This window comes from Temnothorax curvispinosus, unplaced genomic scaffold (assembly GCF_003070985.1).
Source record: "Temnothorax curvispinosus isolate PA1 unplaced genomic scaffold, ASM307098v1 QBEX01000740.1, whole genome shotgun sequence".
NCBI lineage: Eukaryota > Metazoa > Arthropoda > Insecta > Hymenoptera > Formicidae > Temnothorax > Temnothorax curvispinosus.
Window position 1 is genome coordinate 626543 of NW_020210520.1, and position 25198 is coordinate 651740.

At 33.7% G+C, this 25198-nt stretch overlaps 1 protein-coding gene across 4 annotated transcripts in view; it reads left to right on the forward strand.

The window, feature by feature from the left end:
* Window positions 1-25198, forward strand: part of LOC112457810 (calcium/calmodulin-dependent protein kinase kinase-like) — a 66565-nt gene that overhangs the window by 15387 nt on the left and 25980 nt on the right. For all 4 annotated transcript variants that reach the window (XM_025021078.1, XM_025021089.1, XM_025021099.1 and 1 more), the window contains exon 3: window positions 8861-8930. In XM_025021078.1, the coding sequence (XP_024876846.1) occupies window positions 8861-8930 (70 nt within the window). The remainder of the gene's footprint in view (window positions 1-8860; window positions 8931-25198) is intronic.

Consider the following 25198-nt stretch of genomic DNA (forward strand, 5'->3'; position numbering starts at 1 on the left):
CATTTTAAATCAACGACGAATTCAGAAATATCATTGATGATTCGATATTGCCATTTTTTTCTGTGCTAGAACAATTTTGCTTGAACAATATGTTGAAATGAACGATTATTTTCATACGCATTCAATGCACTAATTAGCAACTGCACGCAAATGTTATTAGCGATATACAATAATGTAGTTATATAGTTATCTTGTTTATATATAATACCTATAAAATACTTTTAAGTAATTAAGTTAATTTTCACTAATTTTTCTATTGTTTCAAACAATTTTTGCCGCCAGTCAGGAGTTTTTCTTTGGATCGAGTATAGGTATACAAAATGTAATAGAAAATAATATAATATAATTTTAATATAAATATAAATGTAATTTTTTGATAAAATGAATTAAAATATTTGTATGCATTGCACTTTTGTGCCAACTAGCTTTTGTATGTTCAACATAGTTTATATTTCTGATATTGTAATGCGAGACGTATGTCGATTCTTTTGCTTTAAAAAAAAAAAGATACATTTTTCTGCTCTAAGTTTGATAACGTTTTTCTGAAAGTAACTGGCTTTCGGAGAGCTAGTTCGTAACTCTGTTGTGCTGATAAAACATTCACTGTGTAATACTTCGTCTGAGAGCATCTAGAGCATACAATTTAATAGTTTTATCTCCAAGTTCTACTTACAAAACTTCGGCGGTCCTTGTACAGAAATGTTTAATCTTACCGCAGGTACGCGGTAAGCCGAGATCGAAGTGCAATTTAGTTCGCCCTTTTTCTTCCGCATCACTCAGAAGGAATTTCATTAAAAAGCTTTCGAAGTTATCAGAAAGATTTGACTATTACGTCACAAAAATAGCTTTTGTTGTTTAAACATTTTTAAGATTCTCTTTATTTGATAAAAATAAGTGTGATCTTTACTTATAGTTTTTTCTCCCTTTCTTAAATTTCTAGTGATTAACCCATTGAGTGGCAGAAAAATAAGCACCAAACGGACCAAAAATGGCAACATAAAAATTCTGTCAGATTTTCATGAAATTTGATATTAATAAGTTTTTTGGGTCACTAAATACGAATCTAGGGTCAAAGTTTGAAAATTCAAAATGGCTAATTCAACTTCTTCTGAACTAATTGACCTCTTTTGAACTAACTTGATCGACAGATTTGACAGAATGACTTGACCGAGAGGTTGATCACTCGAATTTTGAGTGTACGCCAGATTTCAAGATCTCTCGGACTTGACTGTCATTCTTTAGAACGCAGAAGTTTATTGTATTATTCCAAATTTAGGAGTCGCCATATTAAATCCGCCATTTTGAAATTTTGACAGCAAATTCGTATTCAGCAACCTAAAAAACCTAAAAAATCTCCTAGTACCGAGTTTCAAAGAAATCTGCTAATTTATAAAAGTTTTCGAAATTGTGGGTCGCCGTATTAAATCAGCCATTTTGAATTTTGTAATTCTGATCCCAAATTCGCATTCCGCGAATTCCCCAAATAACCTTTAAGTGGCAAGTTTCGTGACAATCTTGCTAACTGGAGAAAAATAAAACGATGTGTGCATATATGCGTCAATGCAAGGGATTAATAAGTCAGTTCGCACTAGTTTGGTGTTACATATGAGTTATACTGTGTAAATAACAGGCAAATTCTCGATGACTTTGAAAAGGATTAAAAATAACTGTCAATATGTTATATGAATTGTGCGTCAGAGAAAAAGCCATCAGCTTTTTTCCAATTTCCGGACACTAACAGTTTGCACTGTGAAACGCATTTTTATGAAACCAGCTACACGTCCACCTACACGTTCTTTCGACGTACCAAGTCAACGTAATCACAAACATTAAACAAACCCGGCTTTTGACATAAAAAATAAATGTTTCTCAACACGACAAACACTCAAATGTCAACAAGTTATACTCTCTCTGTTCTCGGAGTCATAGCTTGTGACAACAACATTCAGGTAATTTCACATAGTTATTTCACTAGAAATTACATCAGAATTCCAGTTGTCAGAATAAAGATTTTCTCAAATTAATTAAAAAAAAATAACAAAAGAATTATCTCGCTTCTAAAGTCTGTATCTGATAATTTAGCATTCTATCTTTTAAATTAAACTATAAATTATTAATAAAAAGTGAGACAAATTTAATGCTAAATTAACTTTTAAATTACATTAAAAAGACAGTATTAAAGATATTAAGTAATGATTGGCAGGATAAATACTCGTGTTTCCTCGAATTTTATTATCTATCTACGTACGTTCGTTTTTGCATTTGCGCTTCTAGTTAAAAGTTAAAACGCGGTAATTTGCCATCCGTATTTTGCTTGTGCTCTTCTACTTTTCTTCTTTGACAAAGTCTCAAGGTCTCATTACACTTAGAAAGACTTTGAGAGCAATGCAATTGCAATGTCGCGCAAAAAGCAATCCCGCGAAACGTCTATAATATAAACGGCAAACACACTCCCCCTTTCGTTTAACCTCTTCCTCGGTTCCTCCATCGTTATTTCTCGACCACGTCATCCTCTTATATTACGCTTTTTCCTAAAGATCTTCCTTTTTCGCAAACGGAAAGATACAGAAATGTGACACGCACGATATCATTCAGATTAGCAATGTTGCATAATAAAGAATCTTCTTCTTGTCAGATAAGCGTCATCAATCATTCTAGATAATTATTTCGTAATATATATAAATAGGACTTTTTACATCAAGAAAATGTAGAACTGTTTCTCACAATAAATTCGAAAGAAAATTACTTCGACGGGTTCAAAAATTATTACTCTGAAGAATACTTTCTGGAACGTTACTTTAGTACATCCGCGTCGCAGTAATTACATTTTAATTCCCATTAAGAGCAGCAAAGCCCACAAACTAATCGAATTAAAATTTTTGCGGTTAATTAACTTTTTCGTGTAACGTGCTAAACGGCTTAAATTATTTCCCAGTATAGATTGTAAGTAGGTGCATAAACATGACGCAAATAGCACGCCAATTTGTCGACCCTTTCGCAGCCTGGCGCTCGCTTTGTCTTTATTTCATCACCGTTCCAATGCGGCATCACTTGCCGCAACCATTCGCTTTCATCCCGATTGCTCTTTCTGATGCTCCGACCTTTATCGATCCTCTCACGGCTCAACTTCACACCAAACGTCAAACGAAAAAGCGGATCTAAGTCGATTAACATCGTCTTCCAGGTATTCGTCACTTCTCTGCTCCTCGTTTTTTCGTGAAAAATCATTTCTCGCAGTTGAAATCTCAATTTTGCCACGATTCGTCCATTTAAAATCTATCTTACTTTATGACTACGCTTCTTCTGATTTTGTAAATATTTAATTGTTTTCACTAAACAATACACTTGTTTTGAATTACATTTTCGAAGTCTTAATAAATGTTAGTCACTCGAAAGCAAAAATGAATTATAAAAATAATTGTTTTGATTATGTGCATCCTATATATACTGGTATATTGCTAAAAAATATGTTCTAGATTTATTTTTAAAAATGATAATTAAAATTCAATAGTTAGAATAAACAAGCAAAGTGCAATTCTTGTCAAGACTCATCGACGATTATAGTGACGATGACGCTTCATTTCCGCGGCTCTCCCGATCAATATCAGGTGTCACCGGAATAGTTTTGCCGGCACGCCGAGGAGTTAGCGAGAATTGATTATAACCAGAAAGGAGGATATGGCCAAGATAATACGGATGCGCGGTCACCGCCGCCGGTCTCTTGACGATTTAACAATTGACTTACTCATGCGCCTACGAATCGTCTGTCGGATAATTGAACACGAGATGCACACACACTCTTGCACTGTTCCCTCTCGTATTTGCATTCTCATCCAGATTTCCTCGCCTAACTGCTTCCTCCGCCCGATACCCCCCTCGTGAAAATCCCAGACGCTTTCCAGAATCTTCCGCATGAAGTAATTTGTTCTTCTAATCACAATAATCATACGGATTTCGCTTTTATGTAAATAAAGTTACCATTTCTTTAAAGATAAAATATTCAAAATTTGCATTATTATTATTCCATAGCTATTATTAACATTATTATTATTAATAATATTAATAAAATAGAAGCTTGAAAAAATATCAATAAAATAAAGTTTGAGAATAAAATATTTTGAATTTCTAAATTCAGAAATAAATTCGTACAATTACAATTACATGTACATTTTCGTTTGTCTACAATTACGTGTACAATCATTTTCTTCATATTTTTTTTCTTAAGACGTTATAATTAATTAACGCAGTGTAAGAAAGACTAGAAAATATTAGACCTCTAGAAGAAAAAGAGAATAAAAGAATTTATTCGCCATATAACTTGAATAAAAGCAGGTAAGAAACAAAAGCTTCCGTGCTTGGGGTTAACATCTAGATAACCGTAACAATAGCATTAAAAAGTCCTACAATTGGGCATTAAATATTTTTATGTTCTTAATGTGATTTATGACTGCGTTTTAAGAATCCTTTCTACAACGGCGATATAACGCACAGTGTACCAAAAAATAGTATCACTTATTTTACTTAAACATAAATCAGCGAAATTACAATTTACATCTTTTGTTTAACATGTACATTTATCAAATTAATGCTGTTTCAATGTTTTATAAAAAAAAATTAAAAAATAAGAATTCTTTCTACTATGGCGATGTAACGCACCATTGTGCCAGAAAATAATATCACTTATTTAACATAAAGCTATGGAATTACAATTAACATATTTTGTTTAACATGTACATTTATCAAATTAACGCTGTTTCAAAGCATTTTATAAGAAAAAATTAAGAAATAAGATATTACGGAGAATTATAAACATTAAATTATTGTGAAATCAATTTATATAATATTTTATTTTCAAACTTACTTATTTATTACTTCTAAAAATTGTAAAAATGCATTACGTTTAAGAATATTAAAATAAAAAGCGAAAGAGATGAAGATAAAAATACATTTGATAAATTTCTAATTTTATAAAGAACTTAATTATTTCAGTTCAATAATTCCGAAATAATCCTGTGTTATCTTTTACCATTAATTATCCCGTATCCCCATACAAGATGAGAACCGTCAAGCTTTTATTTTCATGTTAGCAATTAATTATCGCCTAATTATTAATCAATGTACGCAGTAACGAAGTCTCGCAACATGTAGTGCGGCAAACTATATTGAAAACAAGTATTGTAAATGTACACCTTATTCGATAAAATAAAGCAGCCATCGGTATATATATTCCCTAAAACAAAATATACACTCCCTGAAACAAAATATATACTCCCTAAACAAAATAACATCGAAAAATATTTTTAAAAAATAGAAACATAAAGTAATAAAAAAAAATTATAAAATTTTACAATTTGCAAAGTTTCATGATTTTTTCACTTATTCACGCAATAAGCGCAATAAACGTTTCATAATAAACAATAAAAATAATTCCAGTGCAAAATAATTAATTGCAAAATCTGTTATAATATGATTTGTAAAACAGATTATCACGAAAATATTTTAAAAATATTATCTCTCCGTTTGTACATTGTTCCTATGTTTATTATGTTATTTGAGTGATTGAAAATCCAACTTTATTTAGCCAACAATAACATAATTATCATAATTTCACTAATTAAATAGTTGCGGGAAATTTTGCTAGCAGGTACGCTCACGTATCAATAAAACAAAATTACATGAGAGAGGGAGAAAAACAGAAACAGTGACGGAGAAAAACAGAAACACTGACGGAGAGAGAGAGAGAGAGAGAGAGAGAGAGAGGGAGAGAGAGAGGGAGAGGGAGAGGGAGAGGGAGAGGGAGAGGGAGAGGAAGAGGGAGAGGGAGAGAGAGATTCTCGAGCACGAAATTTTATGACTCCCAACAGGGCAGTCAAAGAAATTAAAATGTTTGTGAAATGATGCAGTTATCAAGACCTCACCAAATTTCTTATAGAGACACGATTATTCTTATCCTGTTATTTTATACATAAAAAATATGTAATTGTGTAATTATATATACATTGCAATACACAATAATAATATTTTCGAATAAATATTCGGATGTAATTTTTTACTCACAACAGATAATAAAAAGCATTTTTTGTTATTATTCTTGGTCTGCAAATTTAATTTAACTTTCAAAAAATTTAAATTGTGTAGAAATAGATGGCGGAACAACAAACTGTAATTAAATAATCCGCTAAAAAAGTATATCTTGATTTTTTATCGGATTCGTGTACAAGTATTGTAATTACAATATAATGTGATACATTTTGATGAATTCATATAGATTGTCGAGAGAAAGGGATAAGATCTCTAATTTCACTCATATAATAAGTATAACGACTGTAACAAAATAAGTGAATTTAGAAAAAACACAAGCTGCGGCGCGAGAAAAAAAATTACTGAATACGAAATTGCTGGCAGTCCGCAAACTCACTTGTCAGCTGTCGCATCACTATTCCAATAAAAAAAAAAGAATTTCCGTAATCAATAGTAGATTTATCGTAGTGATAAAATTTCAGTGTCAATTTTACATTACTTTCGCGCTGTCAACATTGGATGCAGCTCGACTAATGAATTTCGATAATTGCAAAATACTTCCTATCTTCAATTTTATTTTTCCATTTTTATGTAAGAAAGAATTGAATTGCCATTTTTTTTAAAGCTTGTTTGCGTCTCGAAGAACAGTGCAGTGTGTTTAATATTCACGTAAAATTGGAGTTATTGGTAAAATAATGATGTAAAAACTAGCGTAAAGAGTTATCAAAAAATAAAAGATTAATGATCGTTTAACGTGCGCCGTAAGGCAATTTCGAAAAATTGCCTTATTTGCGAAAAACGCAAGTTTGCAAATATCAAGCGTGCCACACGCGCATTTTAATCGCTTGTGTTTGCAATACATCAGGAATTACTGTAATTAAAATTATACGCAATATACATAATTTATATAAAGTAATGTAAAGGCTATTTATAGTAAATTCAACGTCAACATACACTCATTAATCATGGGTCATCGCAAACATATACGTCGTATGTTCACAAATTCTATTTTAATTAAATGTTTAACGAATATATACGTTTTCTCTCGTGTATATTAAACTATAAATTTAGCGACGCAGTATTTTTTAATCGTAACGCACACGTGCGTATCGGATATAAACAGTGAACATAAAAAACTTTTTAACGATAATTTTAAAAAATGCACGTATTGTACTTTAAAAGTAATAAAAATTTCGGAAATAGAAAAAGAATTTAAATATTTTAATAACGCGTATTTCTATAGTGTTTGCGAGAGAAATTGCGGTATTGCAAAGATTAAATCGTTCGGTTGCATACTCGATTATGCCTGCATAATCGATATCACTTCGTGACTTTGTAAAAGCGGAACTTTATAATTAGCAAATGTCGCTCGTGTAACAGGGTGAACCTTTAATATCCGTTACAGGGCGGTATTCTTAGAGCTTCGATTAAACTTACCGTACTTGCTTTCTTCAACGATTCTTTCAATATTACGCCTACCTATTTGCTCTTAAAAAGCTCACGAGATTGTTTACTTCACGAGCGGTTGGAAATATTGGTCAATTCCTATAAATTTTTTATATTTATATACATATAGATAAACAATACTATATAAATATAAAAATAAAGTCTGTCACTAATGCGCACTAAAAAAACATAGAAAAATATATAAGAACTTCCGAATTTTTATTTTTGGAGTAAATTTTATCGATCGCATATACGGGATACACAACTTTTTCATGACAATAATTTCTTTTTTAATTTGAAGATAAATATTGAGGAAAAAAATGAGAATGCTACATATATATGATATGTTCTGCAGAAATATTATTTCTCAAGCGGAATTGTAAACTCATGAAAGTACACTCAGCAATCAAACAACCGATCTTCCTCATCGAGATGAAGCCATAAACTGAACGTACGATGCGATAAACTCAGCAATCAATATTAAACTCAATTTCGCTGATTTACTCGTTCCATATATTACAACAAGCTTTCCGAGGAACAAACTCTGTAGTGAAACATTAAGAATGATAAACTGACATGAGTTAGATAAAACAAATTTTAAAAAAATTAAAATTCTTTTTTTTTTTTTTATCTGATATCAGTCACGAAATTAATCGCTGATAAAATCTGCATCTAATGCTGATAAAGTAAATAAGTTCCTTCAAATCAATCTCCTCTATTGATTTGAGCATGTAAAATTGTTTGCGTTTCACTTATTGAAAACTATCGTGATTTGTATGGAAATGAGAAAGCGATATATAACATCAGACACAATTGTGCTCGATGCCCGGAAGAGGAGCTGAATTATAGGAGGCAGGCGTGGAAATGTGCCCATCTCGTGGAATTGATCCGCATAATTTCATTGTTATGGACGGAGAAAAGACACGCATCCGCACGAGACATTCACCAGATGCTAGATAGCTAGAAAACTATAGCTTCCTTCGATACACGCAAATTGTCACGAATTGTCTCTACCGCGGATATTCCATTTTTCGCACAAATATTCGCTATTTTTGGACAGTTCGATAAAGTCAAACTAATTGATTCCATAAAAAAAGTTGCCGTTTTATAGTTCGTTTGAAATTGTGAGGTAATCTATTTTAATAACTTTACTCTAAACAATGTAATATTTGGGAAAAGTTTTCACGGTGCTATATATAGAAAGGAATAAATAACTATTTTAGACTTTCGCAAATATCACATAACTTTTATAACTTTGATTTAACGATGTTAAATGTTGAGTGTGTAATATTCAACTGGTCTATTCTTTCATATCAATGTTCAATTTTGCGCAGTAACGCCACGCATTAAAAACCATTACCGCGTTAGCTCAAGTACTTTTTTAATTTTGCAGCTTGCAACGTATGGAGCGACGTGGGTAGTCCGCGAAAGTATCGGCCACCGCGAATCGGCGACATTCCACGGTAAGTAACTTCAAATTGCTTCTTCTACAAATAAAAAATCGAAAAATCTTGATCGAAACTTTCTAACGTGAAGAAAGTATATTAGATATGACGTAACTGTATTATTTAGCTGTGTCGAATGATGATTATTACGATAGCGAAAAGTCCTATATATTCCATTTGCGTCATGTGTATTCTTATATTTAGGATAGCTGTAATATATCGAACTGCCCGAACTGTTTATGTACACGGCATACTTGTTTTGCGACGTTTATCATTCATAACATCGCTCATCGGGTCGTTTAATAGCTAACTAAAAAAAAAAGTATCTTCGTTTCGAGAACGGGATAATATACGATGACAATGCACCCGCTTACGCAAACATGCGATATAAATGCAGATGTATTTGAGCGAGCATACGTTCACAGACGTGTGCATAATACAAAGTGGATGAAGTGCGCGTGGTATTGTGACAGTAGAAGAGATGAACTATGCAGTTTCCGCTCTTGTGGAATAACGACGACATGACGTATGTCCCAGAAGATTGACGAATACCTATGTCTCTAGATGGTCCTTCAGAAACAGATGCATATATATATGCACATTTGGACAATAGTTTCAATTAATATCTCGATCAATGTTCCAGGTGCATATTAATCCGTACTTGGCCCAGTTTCGATATAAATGTAACTCACAATCAGTCTAACTTGCTTTTGTAAGCTACACGAATATGTATTGTTCTTTACTGATAATTTTATCTTAAAATAATGTTTCTCATTAAATTGACGAATTATTTTGTCACAAATCAAAAGCGAAACTCAGACAAATAAATACCGAGACGTGATAGGAGATCGATCATTTCATCGATACTTCCAATATTCTAAATTTTTACATTTAATATAAACACGAAGCGTTTTATACCTTTGCTAATAACTATCCATTGATTAATTCCGACCTTCGACACCATCGTCCTGCACTTGATCGAGGAAAAGGGCGAAAAAGGAAGTTCAAGGAGGACGGCCTAAACTGCCATAATGCATCCAGGCATGCGAATAGATATTTTTAACCACGTAGCTGAAGCCGATCGATATGTACCAAGGCGGCAGAGATTTGTGTCTAAATAATTGCACCTTTGCCCTCGTTAAAGGCAGAAACTACGTTGAATTATTTGATGTCGCTTCTTTGAAGATACGATATACGTTGCCTTTCTTCAAAGGAGTCCTTAAGTCACTGGCAACTTTATGATCGATTCGAGAAGAAGTTTATTCGAAAATTCACGAATATTTACAACGATGCAAACGATTCATGAAAGCGGAGTTTTCCTTTAACAAATAATAGCTCTCCGTTACAAAGGGGTTAACGATCCTATCGATAAACATTAATTTGCCCGAGTTAATGTTCCCGACAAACATCGCCGTTGCTGTACAGACTGTACAGAGACTACAGAGCAATGCACAGAAGCGATGGGAAAGAAAAATAAGCGCTGGGAAATCGCAAGAGCGGGCAACGCCAGATATTTTAAACTCCAGCCGAGCGTCGATCGATGACCAGGCCATTACTGCTTAAATTATTGAATCTTGCGGGACTAACCGATACGAGGTACGAGCGCAGCTACGCGAGAGAGTGAGAGCGAACGCAGCGAATGCCATAGTGATCGGCCAGACCTAAAAGGTCGTCTAATTTTTTCCCGTTTCTTTGTTTTCTTCATTTATTTTTTTCCCCTATTGCTTGCCGCTCTCAGAGTGCCGCTCACGTTTATCTCACCGCGACACGAAGCGACAATGCATTGCGCAATACTCGCCCGCGTATTCCTGCGGCGACGTAGCTTCGAAATCGCACGCGACGGCGACGTTCCGAATGCTATGCCGCCTGCATTGTCCGAGATAGGACGATCGCAAGAGTAACGCGGTTACGAACAACTGTGTCAACAGGATTTCGTCGATAGGAGTTTCGTAATATCTGTATCGCGCCGTGTATTGTTTTAGCTAACAGCTGAATTGTTGATATATACATATGCATGCGTCATGTCCGTATTGTTAAATTATAATAAGAGAAGGAAAGGGTATAAGGGTCAGACGCAGATCTCCGTGCGTAATATCAGAAATAACTGATTTATTGGTCGTTGTGATTTACATCGATCCGCGCGTACGTTTCAGCTAAACTTTGAGCCATCTTCAGCGGTATAAATTAAAATAATATATTCAACGTTCTCTAAGTTTCAGAAACTGTGTTGGAAACATAGACCAATTGATCCAGATCCATATCAATCAGTCTAAAAAACGTGGAATTAAGAGCCATACGTAAGATGAATATAAACTATGGCAGATAAAAATACTCTCTGCGAAGAGACTTATTAACCCTTAATTAGCACACCTCGGTTAGGCCAGCTCAAATGCCACACTAGTGCGATTTGACATTTTGACAACTTTTAACTGTCGTATCTCAGTCATTTTTAATAAAAATTTATGTAAAATTTCCCTGGCAATCGAGTAGTGCTCTTTATTTTAGGAAAAAGAAGTAATTTTTGTATGAAAAATTGAAATATATAAAGTGCTAAACAAAAAAAAAGTGGTGCGAATTAGCACATGTGTGCTAATTGAGGGTTAACGATCTTGTCGACACGACACACGACAATGATGATATTATTTTAATTTATACCGTTGAAGATGACTCAAAGTTGAGCTGAAACGTACGGATCGATGTAAATCACAACGATCAATAAATCAGTTATTTCTGATATTACGCACGGAGATCTGCGTCTGATCCTTATAGCCTTTACTTCTCTTATTTTAATATTTCGAGGGTCCTCATACTATTTTATTAAATTATAATGTTAAAGATTAGCTAATCTGGAATAAAATTTAAGGATCGCCGATTCTCACGGATTCTCGATTGACAAAATTAGATTAATAATAGTTTTTATTATATGTATAATATTGGGTTGGCCAATAAGTCCGTGCGGTTATTTATAAATAACATTTATAAGTAAAAAACCGCACGGACTTATTGGCCAACCTATTATATATACTACATGTTACAAACACAAGCACGCACGCACACAGAGAATCTTATTAAAGAGTAAACATACTAAACTCGAGCTTAGTATCCTTGAAAGGATACTCAAATTCCTACGGGTAAATTGAAACGCGAGCAGTATCAATTGCGGAAAACAAATATCATGAATAAATACGAGATGTTTCTCTTTCAGACTACTAACCACGATATTTTAGTAGCAGTATATACAGGGAGACAGCATATCATTGACACTCCATTTTCGAGAATCATATAACGTATATCAACGGGTCAATTTTAGTTATGTCCTCATCTCAATAACAATTTTCTTTGATGTTATAAAAGTGCTTCTACAATTTTCGCATAAAACCGTCATATTCTTCTATGTGTCCGACACAAATGTAAAATTTGACAATTTGAAAGACTTGTGATTTGAAAAAAATTTTTATGTATACTTGCGTACAGAATGTGATATGTCATATTATATCTTTTTTGTATAAAATATTTGTTATTGACAAAGTTGATACGAACCGTGTATAGAATGCATCGCAAAAGCCTGAAAGATTATTATTAATGAATGTTCAGTATGATCGTTATTTTGTCTCACGATCTCTGGGAGACGGACTCTTACTTTAAAATGTATGACATTTTGTGTGCTCCACTCTATATAGATGTACAGCAAATATATGTTTTGTATATAATGAAAGCAATGTTCGATGTCATTCACGTTCTGTAATTATATTACGATATTTTCTTTTTTATTTTCTTTCAAAACTTCGGTCCTCAGGAAGAATAATCTCATAATCAGTCTTGACAGTTCGAATAAATAGTGAAAAGGCTACGAAAAAATTTTGCGAAAAAGGATAGTAAAACGATGAGAGACACGCGGGGAAACAGGAAGAGGGCGGAAAAATGCACGGAGTTTAACCGCGCAGGCGGAAAGTCGTCAGTCTCTGCGCTTCGTTGAGCTTGCACTCGCAGAACTTTCGGTTCGCTGGAGCGCATCAAAACCGAGCTTTTCACAGACGGGGGTCAGCTTGCATCTGACGCGCACTCACTCCCGCAATGGGCATCGCCGATTTTTGTTCGTTATTTCTCGAACGAGACGAAACAATATTGAAAATATCAGTCTACTGTTGCTTTCAATATTCGGAAATTTTAGATTTCTTTCTATCGGCAAATCGCTTTCGTTGCGTCGCCATTGCAGTAAGTTATTTTGTGTATGTGAAATACATGAGTATTAAGATTTATACACTGTAAAAAATTTAATGTCCCAGAAAGTCCACTCTAAATTTTGTGTTAAAATAACTCATGCATTGTGTTATTTTAACACAAAATTTAGAGTGGACTTTCTGAGACATTAAATTTGTTACTGTGTATGTAAGTACTATATAATATATAATAACTTGAAATTGAGTTTTTCTTAAATTTCAATCCGTTAATTTTTGTTAACATATATATTATCTAGCAAGTCTAAATATATATCAAAGATTTTATATCATAATTGAAATTTGTAGCAGTCTATTTCGCAACAAATTGATCGACGTGTCAGAGACAAACGATTTTTCGAAGAGATTCTTAAATACTGAAGAATATCAATTTGAAGATATTCTGGGAAATAAAGCATCATTTCACGCATCAGTGCGCAGTCTGCCAGCGTTTGTAATTTGTGTGAAATTTATTCGAAAACTTCGCATTTGCCTCAAAGAGAGTTGACCCTTCAGTAGAAATTGATCCAGTCGATATCCGATTTCTCCTACCGTGAATAGTCTCGGTGTACAATTACGAAAGCTCTCTACGTCTATACGAGAGATTTGAAAGGCGAGAATTATGAGAATATCGAGATATAGAGAAGAGTGAGGAACACGCAATGAGAATACACATATATCTGTTGCGTGATTAATATTTATAATACGTATGCAAAAATTTTCTTTTGAAAGAGATCTTAATTCGTTAGAAAATAAACAACTTTAACTGAAAGGTGTTTTTATTGTATGTCAAGTATTTTTGATGAATTCTTATCTTCAAAATATGTACGCTTTATCAGAATTCGTGTTGAAGATTAAAAGTGTTTTTAAAGAAATATTTATACAGCTGTCGAATATAGAAAACCCGCATATTTAACAGATATAAAAATGTTCTTCTCAATTATCAATGTGTATTTCTTCTTAAGGCAAAAGTACACTTAAAGTTTGAGACTGAAATCATAACTCAATTTAATAAACGTCAAAAGATCGCGAAAGATCGCGCGGCTACCGTCATTGTATAGTGAATAGTCTAAATTCAAGCCAGTGCGAAAGGAGTGTGCTTCGGTGCTTCCGACTTGAAATTATGACAACCTCTTCTTATACAATATAATGTCTTTCCTCGAGTAGCTCTCCTCGTCTTTTACCTTATTCAAGTTTCCGTTCTCCTCGAGGCAATGCACGCTTTCATTACAGAAGCCGCTGCTTGTCAGAATACCGAGAGATTAAATTCTAGAATACCAGACTTGTGCCATTCTCCTTCGCTGTTTCTCATTCTATCGTCACTTGTTTGACACACCATGTAGATTCTACGAATTTTGAACTACATTACTTTAAAGACACTATTGTCATATTCTGCTATATTCATAAGATAATAAATATTAAAACTAAATAAATAAATGTTGAAAAACAAATAAATAGAGAACAGATTTCAGTTTCGATAAATCATATAATATAATGATTTCTTTTGTCTCTATTTTATTTTATTTTCGTTATGTTATTCCAACTGAGAGCCTCTGCACAAGACTTTCGTATATGATAACGTACTTAGTGTAACGAAACATGGGTCAACGCACAAGAAACGTATCGATTACGACGTTATACGTCAATACGTTTCTTGTGCGTTGATCTACGTTACGTTACCATATGAAAGTTTTGTGCGGAGGCTCTGACTGTGAAGTAGTGAGGCTCCTTTAAACCCGTCTTTTTCTTTGGATTATCTGGCTGTCTCTTGTTTATAAATCTGAACGGTTAAAAAGTTAGTAAAATGAGATAGGTATTTCGAGACCCTTCGAGATACTTATCTCATTTTGAATTCCATAATGTACATGTGTATTATGGTGTTTTTTTATCTTTAACCAAAAATGATATCACTTTTACACTTTTACGCCGTCACAGAGAGTCCAAAGAGAAATTCGCCGAAATGTGAAAATTTCATTCCACGGAATAGGTGGATCGCAACTAAATTATTTCACTAAGCCTTTGGAAATTGATTAACAAGGGGACCTTCAGGCTAAAATCAAACATCAATTTCCCAAAGTATTAAGGCGCGCTTTTCAGAAAAACTCGGGAAAATCGACTTTGAAGAATTCCGACCGCGCTATGTACACAGAATTTTAATTTTAATGTAAAATTTATCAAATCCATGCTAATTAATATTTAATTATCGTTTTCAATGAAAAACTTACATCTCCTTATTTTGAATATTGGTACAAAAATGAAAAACGTCAGGTAGGAAATAAAATGGTTTTATATTTTTGAAAATTACGAGAAAATACAGCGCAAAAATGATATTAATAAAAATATTGTTTAATTTTTAAAAGTGAATTATATGATATGAAATATATAGTTTAAAATATATTGTATACAGTCGTTTTACACGTCAATATTGCACGAACCAGGATGATATTCTTCGTAAAAGCAAGGGAAACAGTAAGTTTTACGGCATCTAGCACACCGTACGAACGCAGATATTTTACAGGCGCAAGGTTTTTTTAAAATGTCTATTGGAAAACATACTTCATTGACGTTCATAAAAATGTCTCTGTCATCACAAAGTAGGCGCAATTTTGAAGTGATTAATCGCGAGCGACCATTTAAAGAGAAAGAGAAAGAATAAAGAGACATATTGTTATATTAAATTATACTCAATTAGAAATCTATATCCATTTTTAACAGCAGAAAAAAGAGTTACGTGATTCTAGCATACATTAAAATAAAAAATGTATTAATTCATCGTACAACTTTCTTCTATATTAATGATTTCTAAAATAAAATTGAATAGTATAACTTTCTCCAAAGTAATTAATTCCATTATATAAGAGCTATAGTTATTATGAAAAGTTTATTTCCATAAAATTATCTCTTTTACTAGTTTTCGTTGTATTAATTAATTTTATCCTATAACAAAATTAAATTAATTTCTGTTCTCATTGTTACATTTCCAATTATTGCATAAAACTCTATGGAACTCCCACCACGAAAAGTGCATATATTCTCGAATTATCTTAGTTTGGAGGTTTCGAACTTTGCCACAGTATATTGCGCAATATACTACCAAATTAAATGTGCAAAGTGAGACATCTTTGGGATGTGTCGAAAAGAGCCTTTCATTAAAGAGTTTCATATGTACGAATAATTAAATTTCTTTTCCTCTATTAATGTGCAAAGTTCTTCACAAAGTTCGCACAGTTAAATTTCAAAAGCACATTGTCTGCCGAGATTGGAAATTCGCTCGAAAAATCGACTGGAAATTGGATTGGCCTATCAGCCAACATTCTCCGAAACTTTTCGATTTGCAACTTCTTGTGTGAGAAACTGATAATAAACTTTCGCACATTAGAGAGTCTACGAGAATCCTTTAAATCTATCTTCCTTAAAACTCACCGAATAAATTTAAACAACTGAGGATATTTTAGGCCGCCATGACGTAGGAATGTCTATTCACAAACTGTTAATCGTGGAGATGTAGAAGGAAGTTTGCGGCGGCGTTAATAATTATCACAAACATAGGAAGTACGATGCTGCGCAGTTACTCAGAAACATCTGGTATGTTTTGCCGGATGCGTATGTAAATGGGCATATATTATCTCGACGATCATTTTATACGACCGCTGCAGCTTTATCGAAAGGAATTCTCATCAAAAATTTAAATATTAGCGATCTTTTAAATGACTACTTATTTTAGAAATGTGTGTTTATATCTCGTACATCAATGTCTAAAATATGTAAAATATTTTATATTTTTAATGCGTAAAGAGTAATATAATGATTATTAGTGCATGGTTATTTACTCAAAAACATCTCGACTATTTGATAAAATATTGTGTTTCATATTTTTTACATTAGTTATGAATTATTATATCATCATAGTGTTCTTAAAAAAATAAATAAATTACTATGTTCAAGATTTTCTATTTCAGTAATCCATTAATAATTACTTTTTAATTTCATTTTCTTTCTCTTAATGTTATGAACTAAATATTAAATATACTTCAATAAATTGATATTGTGGGAAGGCTTATCAAGGCATTATTTCTATTATTTGATTTATTCAATTACGTTTAGTTTTTTTATAAAATTAATCTTCTGCGGTATTTCTAAATTTTGCGCGAGAAAATCGAACATCACCTGCCGTGATTAACTGTATGGTCGATACGTGTTTGGCAACCATAAATATCAATGATTTGAATTGTACAAGTTCCACAGTGGTTGCCAACAGAATGTCTCAGCATAATTTACATCGCTGCGACATAATAGATGCAATAATGACAGCGTTTCCTACGCGAATTACAGTAGCATATTGCCAAGAAGGTCAAAGTTATAAATTATCGCTTTTTTCTAGCAAAACTGCATAACTATTATCGCCGTATCGAGACGTTTTGATATTCCTCGCGCGTCTTAAAGCGATTCTTTCGCGACCTCTCTCGTTGAGGCATTATTGCAAGCATGCGACAATGCGAAGTAATTACTTTCGAGTCACTGAGGAATGTTGCGACGAAAAATATATATTCTTTCTCGAGAAACTTTCCGAGTTCCTCGTATCACCATAGAACTTCGAGCAAATTGTCCGGAAGTGACAAAAAAAAAATAATCTTCCGTAATTTCAAGTACAAGATATCTATAACCTGCGAGTATATTTATATCGGCACAAGAATGTTCACCGAATGTGAGAGTTCGCAAAAACATCCGCACATCATCGAATAAAAGAACTGTATTCTCCAAACAGCGAGGCTTACGAGCTCAAATGCGCCCACACACGCCCATACTTCCCAATATACGCATGTGCCACATGGAAATACGTCGTTGCAGAGATGACGCAGGTCAGACTGGTCGAAAGATCCAGGGGATACCCCACTTTCTACGATCAGAAGATCGTTGTGGATCAAAGACGAGTTCAGGCACGTGCAGACGAGCGCGTTACAAAAGGGCACCAAACACAAAAGCCGAATAATAAATTTGCAAGAAAACACGAAACCCGCTTTACATAAGCTCAATCGTTCAGCGTCTATGTGAAGCTAGTCGTTCGGAAATGCTTCAGCATGCTTCTTACAAGATCATGGGTTGAGCATATCCAAAGATAAAAAAACAAATTGTTGTAAAACATCAAATTTTTCTTTCCTTTATCTACGTTACTCTTTAAAAAATTTGTCGTTTATATTATTACAAATATAATTTAATAATACAATATTTTAAAGTCTTTTTATTAAACCACGTAAAACGTTGCCAAAAGTTAATATAGTTACCAAATCTTCCCGGGAAATTTTCTCAGTTGTCAATGATAAAATGAGAACGTTTTGCATATTCTTTCATATTTCGAATCGGCCGGATCAGGGCTCTATCGCGGATGCTGCACCTCCGTGCGCGCATTCTCTTTCTTTTCTCTCTCGCTCTTCTCTATCTGTCATTATTACGCAACACGAGATCGGAGCGGAGCAGGCGGGTACAATATACGACTGGAGTATCGGGCCGAAAGGCCGATGGTGGGAAAAACACGCGGTCGGTCCAAACTCCGCCAGAGCTGCATGTATAGTCGGCGGTCGGAGCGGAGAGCAACGCGATTGAACAAACGAGTTCGTCCCCGGAATCCGAAGCGGATGTGTACGAAGCGTCGGAAATAGAGTACGAAAATCGCCGGGTGCAGTTTTCATATTATGTTTTACTCTTTTTCGAAATCCCGCTCGCAAACGTGAGTGATCCGATTGATCTCTTCGCAGCTTTAATTAAATATCGCGTACGACCAAGTAGCCGATGCTATCGAGCGTGAAAAGTACTTGAGACATTCATCAGAAGTGTCAGGGAAGAGGAGATCATTCCGATGATGGATTGATGAATGTTTGTGAACCATTGATAAATTGCGGCGATAGATCGACGCAGATTGGAAACGCGTGCAGTTATTGGAGACTTTTTTGATAGGTAAGAGATTTTTGTATAAACGAGGAAGTAACAAAGTTCCAGTAGTTCATATATAAATAAAACTGGGATTATATTTAACCGCTGGTTTGTTTATCCCCCAAATACGATGGTCTTTTTCATAAAAAAATATACAGCGATTTTTATAATTTATACTTAAAATTAAGATTATATAATATACTGTTTTGAAAAGATGAGTATAAAAAAAACTCCAATGAAAAAAAGAGAATAATTAGAGAATAATTGGATAATTGTCTATTATAAGCATAAGTTATTAGCAAATTCGAAATTCCTAGGATAATTTGACGTTATTGTGTATCTCAACATTTTTTAAGTGATTATTTACGTGAAAATATATGTTGAAAGCTGACATGCATAATTCGAACAATAAATAATTATTGGAATACAAATTATTATCCGAGAATCTATTATGCAAATGAGTTTCTATTAAATTAAAAACTTATTCTGTTTTCGCAAAGCTCCTCTTTTCCATTTATTATTTATTATGCAAACAAAATTATATTCAACACTGTTGACAAAAGCGCATAAAAGTTTTATCTTTACGATCGTTCGTAAACTCCCGCGCGAAATCCTTCTATCGTATACATTGTGAAATCGGATAATCTCGAAGCGTGTAATTCGTGATGCTTCAAAAGTTTTATGTCCGCAAACCGCACACAGTTGCGAACGAGTGTAATAGCATTGTGTAGCCAGGTAACAATCTGGCTAGCTGCGAACAACTTCGTGATGATACACGTGAACTGTAATGTCAATCAGGATCAATTAATAGAACGTTATTAATTCGATCCGGGCTTTGAAGACGTCGCGAGTCGTGCGCACTCACGTATAATGCGATAAAATGTGTCGCATATAACTCGTCGACAACGAGCAGTCTCACCGATTAATAAGATTAATTGAATGTTGCGGCAAACTGCGGAGAATTACTATGCGCCATTTCGATATACGAGGATTACATGCTGATGTATCGCCGATAACTAAGGAAATGTGAAATATCGATTTATGAAAAGTTATATATTTTACTTATGATAATTACACAATATTTTATTTTGCCAAATGATAATGCTGTAAACGATAATACAATAAAAAATAATGAATAATATGGAAATGAATAATATGGAAACTTAAATATTGAATGGATATATTTATATGCATATATTTTGTTATTAATTACCAATATTTTTAAATTTGATGCATTTTTTTATTCTAACAATGTAAATATTATCATAAATTTCAATTTTAATTTTATAAGTAAAGCATACAAATGCACATCATCTCGCATGATATTCTAAGCCGAAACGGAAGAAACGCAACAGATTAGTCTGACTAATTGCATTTAACCACAATTAATTGAGCTGTTGATCGCATTAAATCCGACCAACACAATTCATCCCGTGCCATAAACATCTAATGCAAATTAAATGCTGAAGGATAATTATAGCGCTTAAATGTTCACGTAATAGCACGGTAGATGAAAAGATGAACATTATAACTATAACGAGATCTAAAATTTAATTGGCAAAGGATATATTTATACTTTATCATGATAATGATAACGCTTTACTTTTAATATCTTTTTCATTGCATCGAAAACCGTTTTAATTATGTTTGCACAATAAATGCAAAAACTAAGCAAACTAACGATTAGAAAAATAAGTGCAATTTGTTTATACAGAAGATAAGAAATTTTAGGTAGACTCTGAAGAATGCTAATAGCGTGATGATTCTGCAGGAATCGAATGCAAAAGTCTGCAGGAAATGTAATCGATTTAGGAAAATACGAAGCAACGAGAAATGTTGAGCCGATTGTATCGAAAGAACATGATTAATTTAAGACGATAACTTCGCCACGAGCACCGGCAAGACCGGTGACGTACTTATCGCGGGATCATTTATAGTCTAAAACGTACCCCGTGTGCAACATGCATCGGAATCGATCGAATCGCAATATCGATTTGCGTCGACGATAGTCGCAAACGAACGTGCTGGTCGACGGCGCGACGCATCATTAATTCAGTCTGCCGGCTAGGGTAAAAGGAATGAAACGGAGGAATGATGCACGCAATCGCAGTTCGAAATGTCATACTCTGAGGATATATGCGTCTGTGCGCGCAGTGCATCTCCATTTAACGGAATCGTGTGTAATTCCGAAGTGATGCGAGAGTGGTGCGATACGTCGACCGTGATATCTGTGTCCGGTAGCTTCAATACTAAAAATTTGTGTGAGTGTTATTAAATAATATATATTGTATAAACGCGCTTGCAGAATTTATGGATCAAATGGTCGTAAGTTACGTTGATTTCAAAATTTTCAAAATTTCTAAAAATTTATGAATAAAAGAATTTGTAAAATGTGCGAGGTGCAATTTATAAAAGAAGGAATTGGTAAAATGCGATGTACAACTTTGGAAATTTTTGTATAATTCCGCGTAAACAGCTATGATCGCAAACTTCCCATCCCTTCGGGTTTATAACAACAAATGAAATGTTGTCAAAGAGCAATATTCACGACCAGGTGTTAACGATCACGTTATTAATGACCGCTCAATTGTTCGTATGACATAGTGCAATGGTTCATGAAAGTGATGTATAATCATTGGACGTCTATGAGCTTGTACTTTATCATGTTAATCAAAGCGCTTTAAGCTAACCGTTATTACAGAAACTTGAATAGACGCTCTGTTATTTCAGTTTTTGAGGCTTTTTCCAGGGTCGAGATTTCACTTTGTGTTCTTTGTTAACTTCACGAATTTCATTTTACGGCGACTTACCAGCAAACAATGAGTCAAATATATGTTATGTTTGAAATAGACAATCTTTTTACTATGACTCCTTTACTCTATCCAGTACAGAAAATAAAAACAATTTTCTTCTTTTGAAAACTTTCGTAGTGAAATCAACGCTAAGATACTAAATTCTTTCTTTATCCCTTAGAAATTATTAATAGGTATCTATACCTATAATAATGCACGAAGAATATTATAAAACATATATCTAGTTTTCTTTCATTATTTTCATCTTAAATTAAATAGAGATGTATTAAAATATATTAGAAGTAATTTCTTCTTTCATATTATTATATATATTCTCTTAAAAGCAGAAATTTTTTTAAAAAATTTGCACCCATTAATTATAATTAATTCGAGTACATCTTTCTTTTTCCGAGCTAAAAAAGGTCGCCTAACGCATTTTGTGATCCCTATCGCGAAAAATGACACGGCCCTCTAATTGCGAATGATATTGATCGTTGATGCACACCGCTGTAACAATGCATGAAAACGATATACAGGAGCTATAGGGAGTCACGTACACAACCGTGTCGTTAATAACGCCATTAGTCGAGACACCGTCACGTTAGTAACTGACTAATAGCCTGCAGGAGACACTTGGGTCTCCTCTCCGTCCCCTTGACTCGACTCGCCTGTCTGCATTATACCAAACTTAACATTGTTATCGTGAGAGATATACTCTTTTTTTGCGCGACAGTCGCTCGTCCTCTCTTTTATCATAATTGACTCGTAGCATTCAAATAGTTCTGCCTGAATTACTGCAAGAAATAATTAATTATCTTTCAGAAATGTCCGACAGTGTACGTTATTTGAAATTAATATAAAATATCAGACGTCTCCCGAAACATTACTCCTCGGAATATTTAAACAATTTAACAGTTTTTATAAAAAATTTAATCTTTATCAGAATTGAATATTTTAGTAATAATTCCCAATTTATATAGAAATGATGACCGTATTTTTCGTAGATAAAAAAATAATAATTTTATCTTTGTTACTTTTATATGCGTATTCAGTTCACAAATTATTAATGTTTTATTCATATAAAATGAAAAATCCTTTCTATTTTTACCCAGCATTCACCAAATGGAAATACGAAAGTAATTTTTCTGCGATAATATTTGTTCGTAGTTGAACAATTGTACGTTAGCCTCGTACGAATAATGTTATTAGCCAGCTAAGTTCCAGACCGTTAAAAGCGCCGTCCTTTATTTCATTTTCATACGGTCGTACCTCGCTTAAGTTCACGCGCAAATTCGAGCGTCTCTAAGATCACGCGCCCGCTGCGTGCACATCCATCGAGCGAGCGAGCAACAACGCGAGAAAATAAACATCCCCAAAACCGACGCGTTTACCTCGCGATCGCTCTCTCAGTCAGTCGCTCGTACCGAGACCAAGCATAGAGTCGACTTGGATCCTACCTCAATCGCTCCGTTCCTCGCTCGCTCGCGGACTTCTCTATCCGAATCAAGCCTGTAATCGGGAAGGAGAATCGAAAGTTTTATTCTCCACTGCGTTTTGTAATTGTGAGTGAGAGTGCGCCCGATGACGCCGAACTGCCTTTCAGCGGTGCAAGACCCCGGTCAACGCCCTTAACAACCACGAAGCGCCAATAGTTCTCAAGGACTGGAGAAACGAAGAGCTATCATCGCTCTCTCTCACTGCACTGTTATTTGGAGCATTAAAGTTTGTGTTATTACACTCGCATTATTATCTTTTGCTCCCGAATATACCCACCGGAATCCTCCGAGGCACACCCGCGCCGAGCTCAAGTCTGAGCGACCCGGCATCTCAGGCGATCTCATCGAGATCGCGCCTGAACAATATTATTATGTGTAAAACATCCGTTTTAACGATATGTTTATACAAAACAGATATACGTAGATTGATTTGCATAGAAATATTAGATATATAATTAGAAGAAAGGATATGTGTAATCCAATGTGAAACTCGGAGTAATCCGGGTTACGAGAGATATCCATTGCGACGAAATATATTGTTTAATACGAGATTCGTGTTTCTCTCTCAAGAAATAATCTCTTTCCACAAATTGTAATAAGTCAATTATTCCGTATCATATCAACGTTTACCAGTTTACCAGTGACGACGAGTCTGGTGAAGCAAAAACTTTAAAAACATCCTGGATCAAATTGATAAAAACATATTGATAAAATACTTAAAAAGATACGAATGTGAATGTTGATGTTAAAATTATCGCTACCATATGTATGTAGAATGTGATTCAATGTCAAGCTATTTCAGTTAAAACTTCAAATAATAATGATAAAAACGAAAATAATATTTTAGTTACATAAATTTATTATGTAATTTTGTAATTTATAAAATTTTTAGCTAAAACAAAAATTAGGTAAAATCTAATAAAATCGATATCCCACTCGATATATGCAATGCGTTGATTTTTCTTTAACTTTCTAGTGAAAAGAAGATTTCATTCATTTCATATTTTTTGCTTTTTTTGGTCTTGCAAAAAATTAACATTTTAAGTTTTGCAAGAGGCTTTTACTTTTATACTTATTGACTGTTCGTAACGAAATCTTTTAGCCTTTATTCTATAGCGGAATGTCATTTTCGTAACTTTCTCTGAAATTAACGAAATTCTCTTACTCGAGGCTTCTCGAGTAACTCGACACTCGTCTCGTCGAAGTTCGCTAAGGACCGCGTTTAGTATTTCGTGTGCTTTCAGAAAAACTTTTCGTAGAGGTTAGCAAGACCGAAGTGTAGCCAAGTTGAAAAAGAAGTTTATTCGTCGATTAAGGTTCCGCATTGCGTTTGCGGTTTCCCAAGTATTGCGTGCCAAACGAAAATCGTGAGATATCTTCAGGATATGCCAACGAACCGATCAAAAATCTATAATCTATAAATTTATCATAATTTTGATGTAATGCATCGTATATATATTTCACTTGAAAACTTGAAATATGATATTTCAATGGACTAATTATAGTAAGTGACAATAAATTATATCGACAGATGATTGATTGAAAAAAGACATTAAGTCATTGATATAAGGTTCGATATCTTTTGCAATAATTTTCGAAACTCTATTTCTTTAATGTACGTTATTCTAAAAAAAAAAAAACAATAAAAAAACGCAAAAATATTTAATTAAATACTTCCATAGACGTATTTATGGATACTTCGATATATTCCATCGTAAATAAATGTTAATTAAAATACAGCGTTTTTTTGGTTTCAATTGCACAAAGTCGCATTTAATTTTATATAAAACACTCACGTAATTATATACCAATATAGGTTCTGATACATATTCGATCACATGAATTATTCTCGC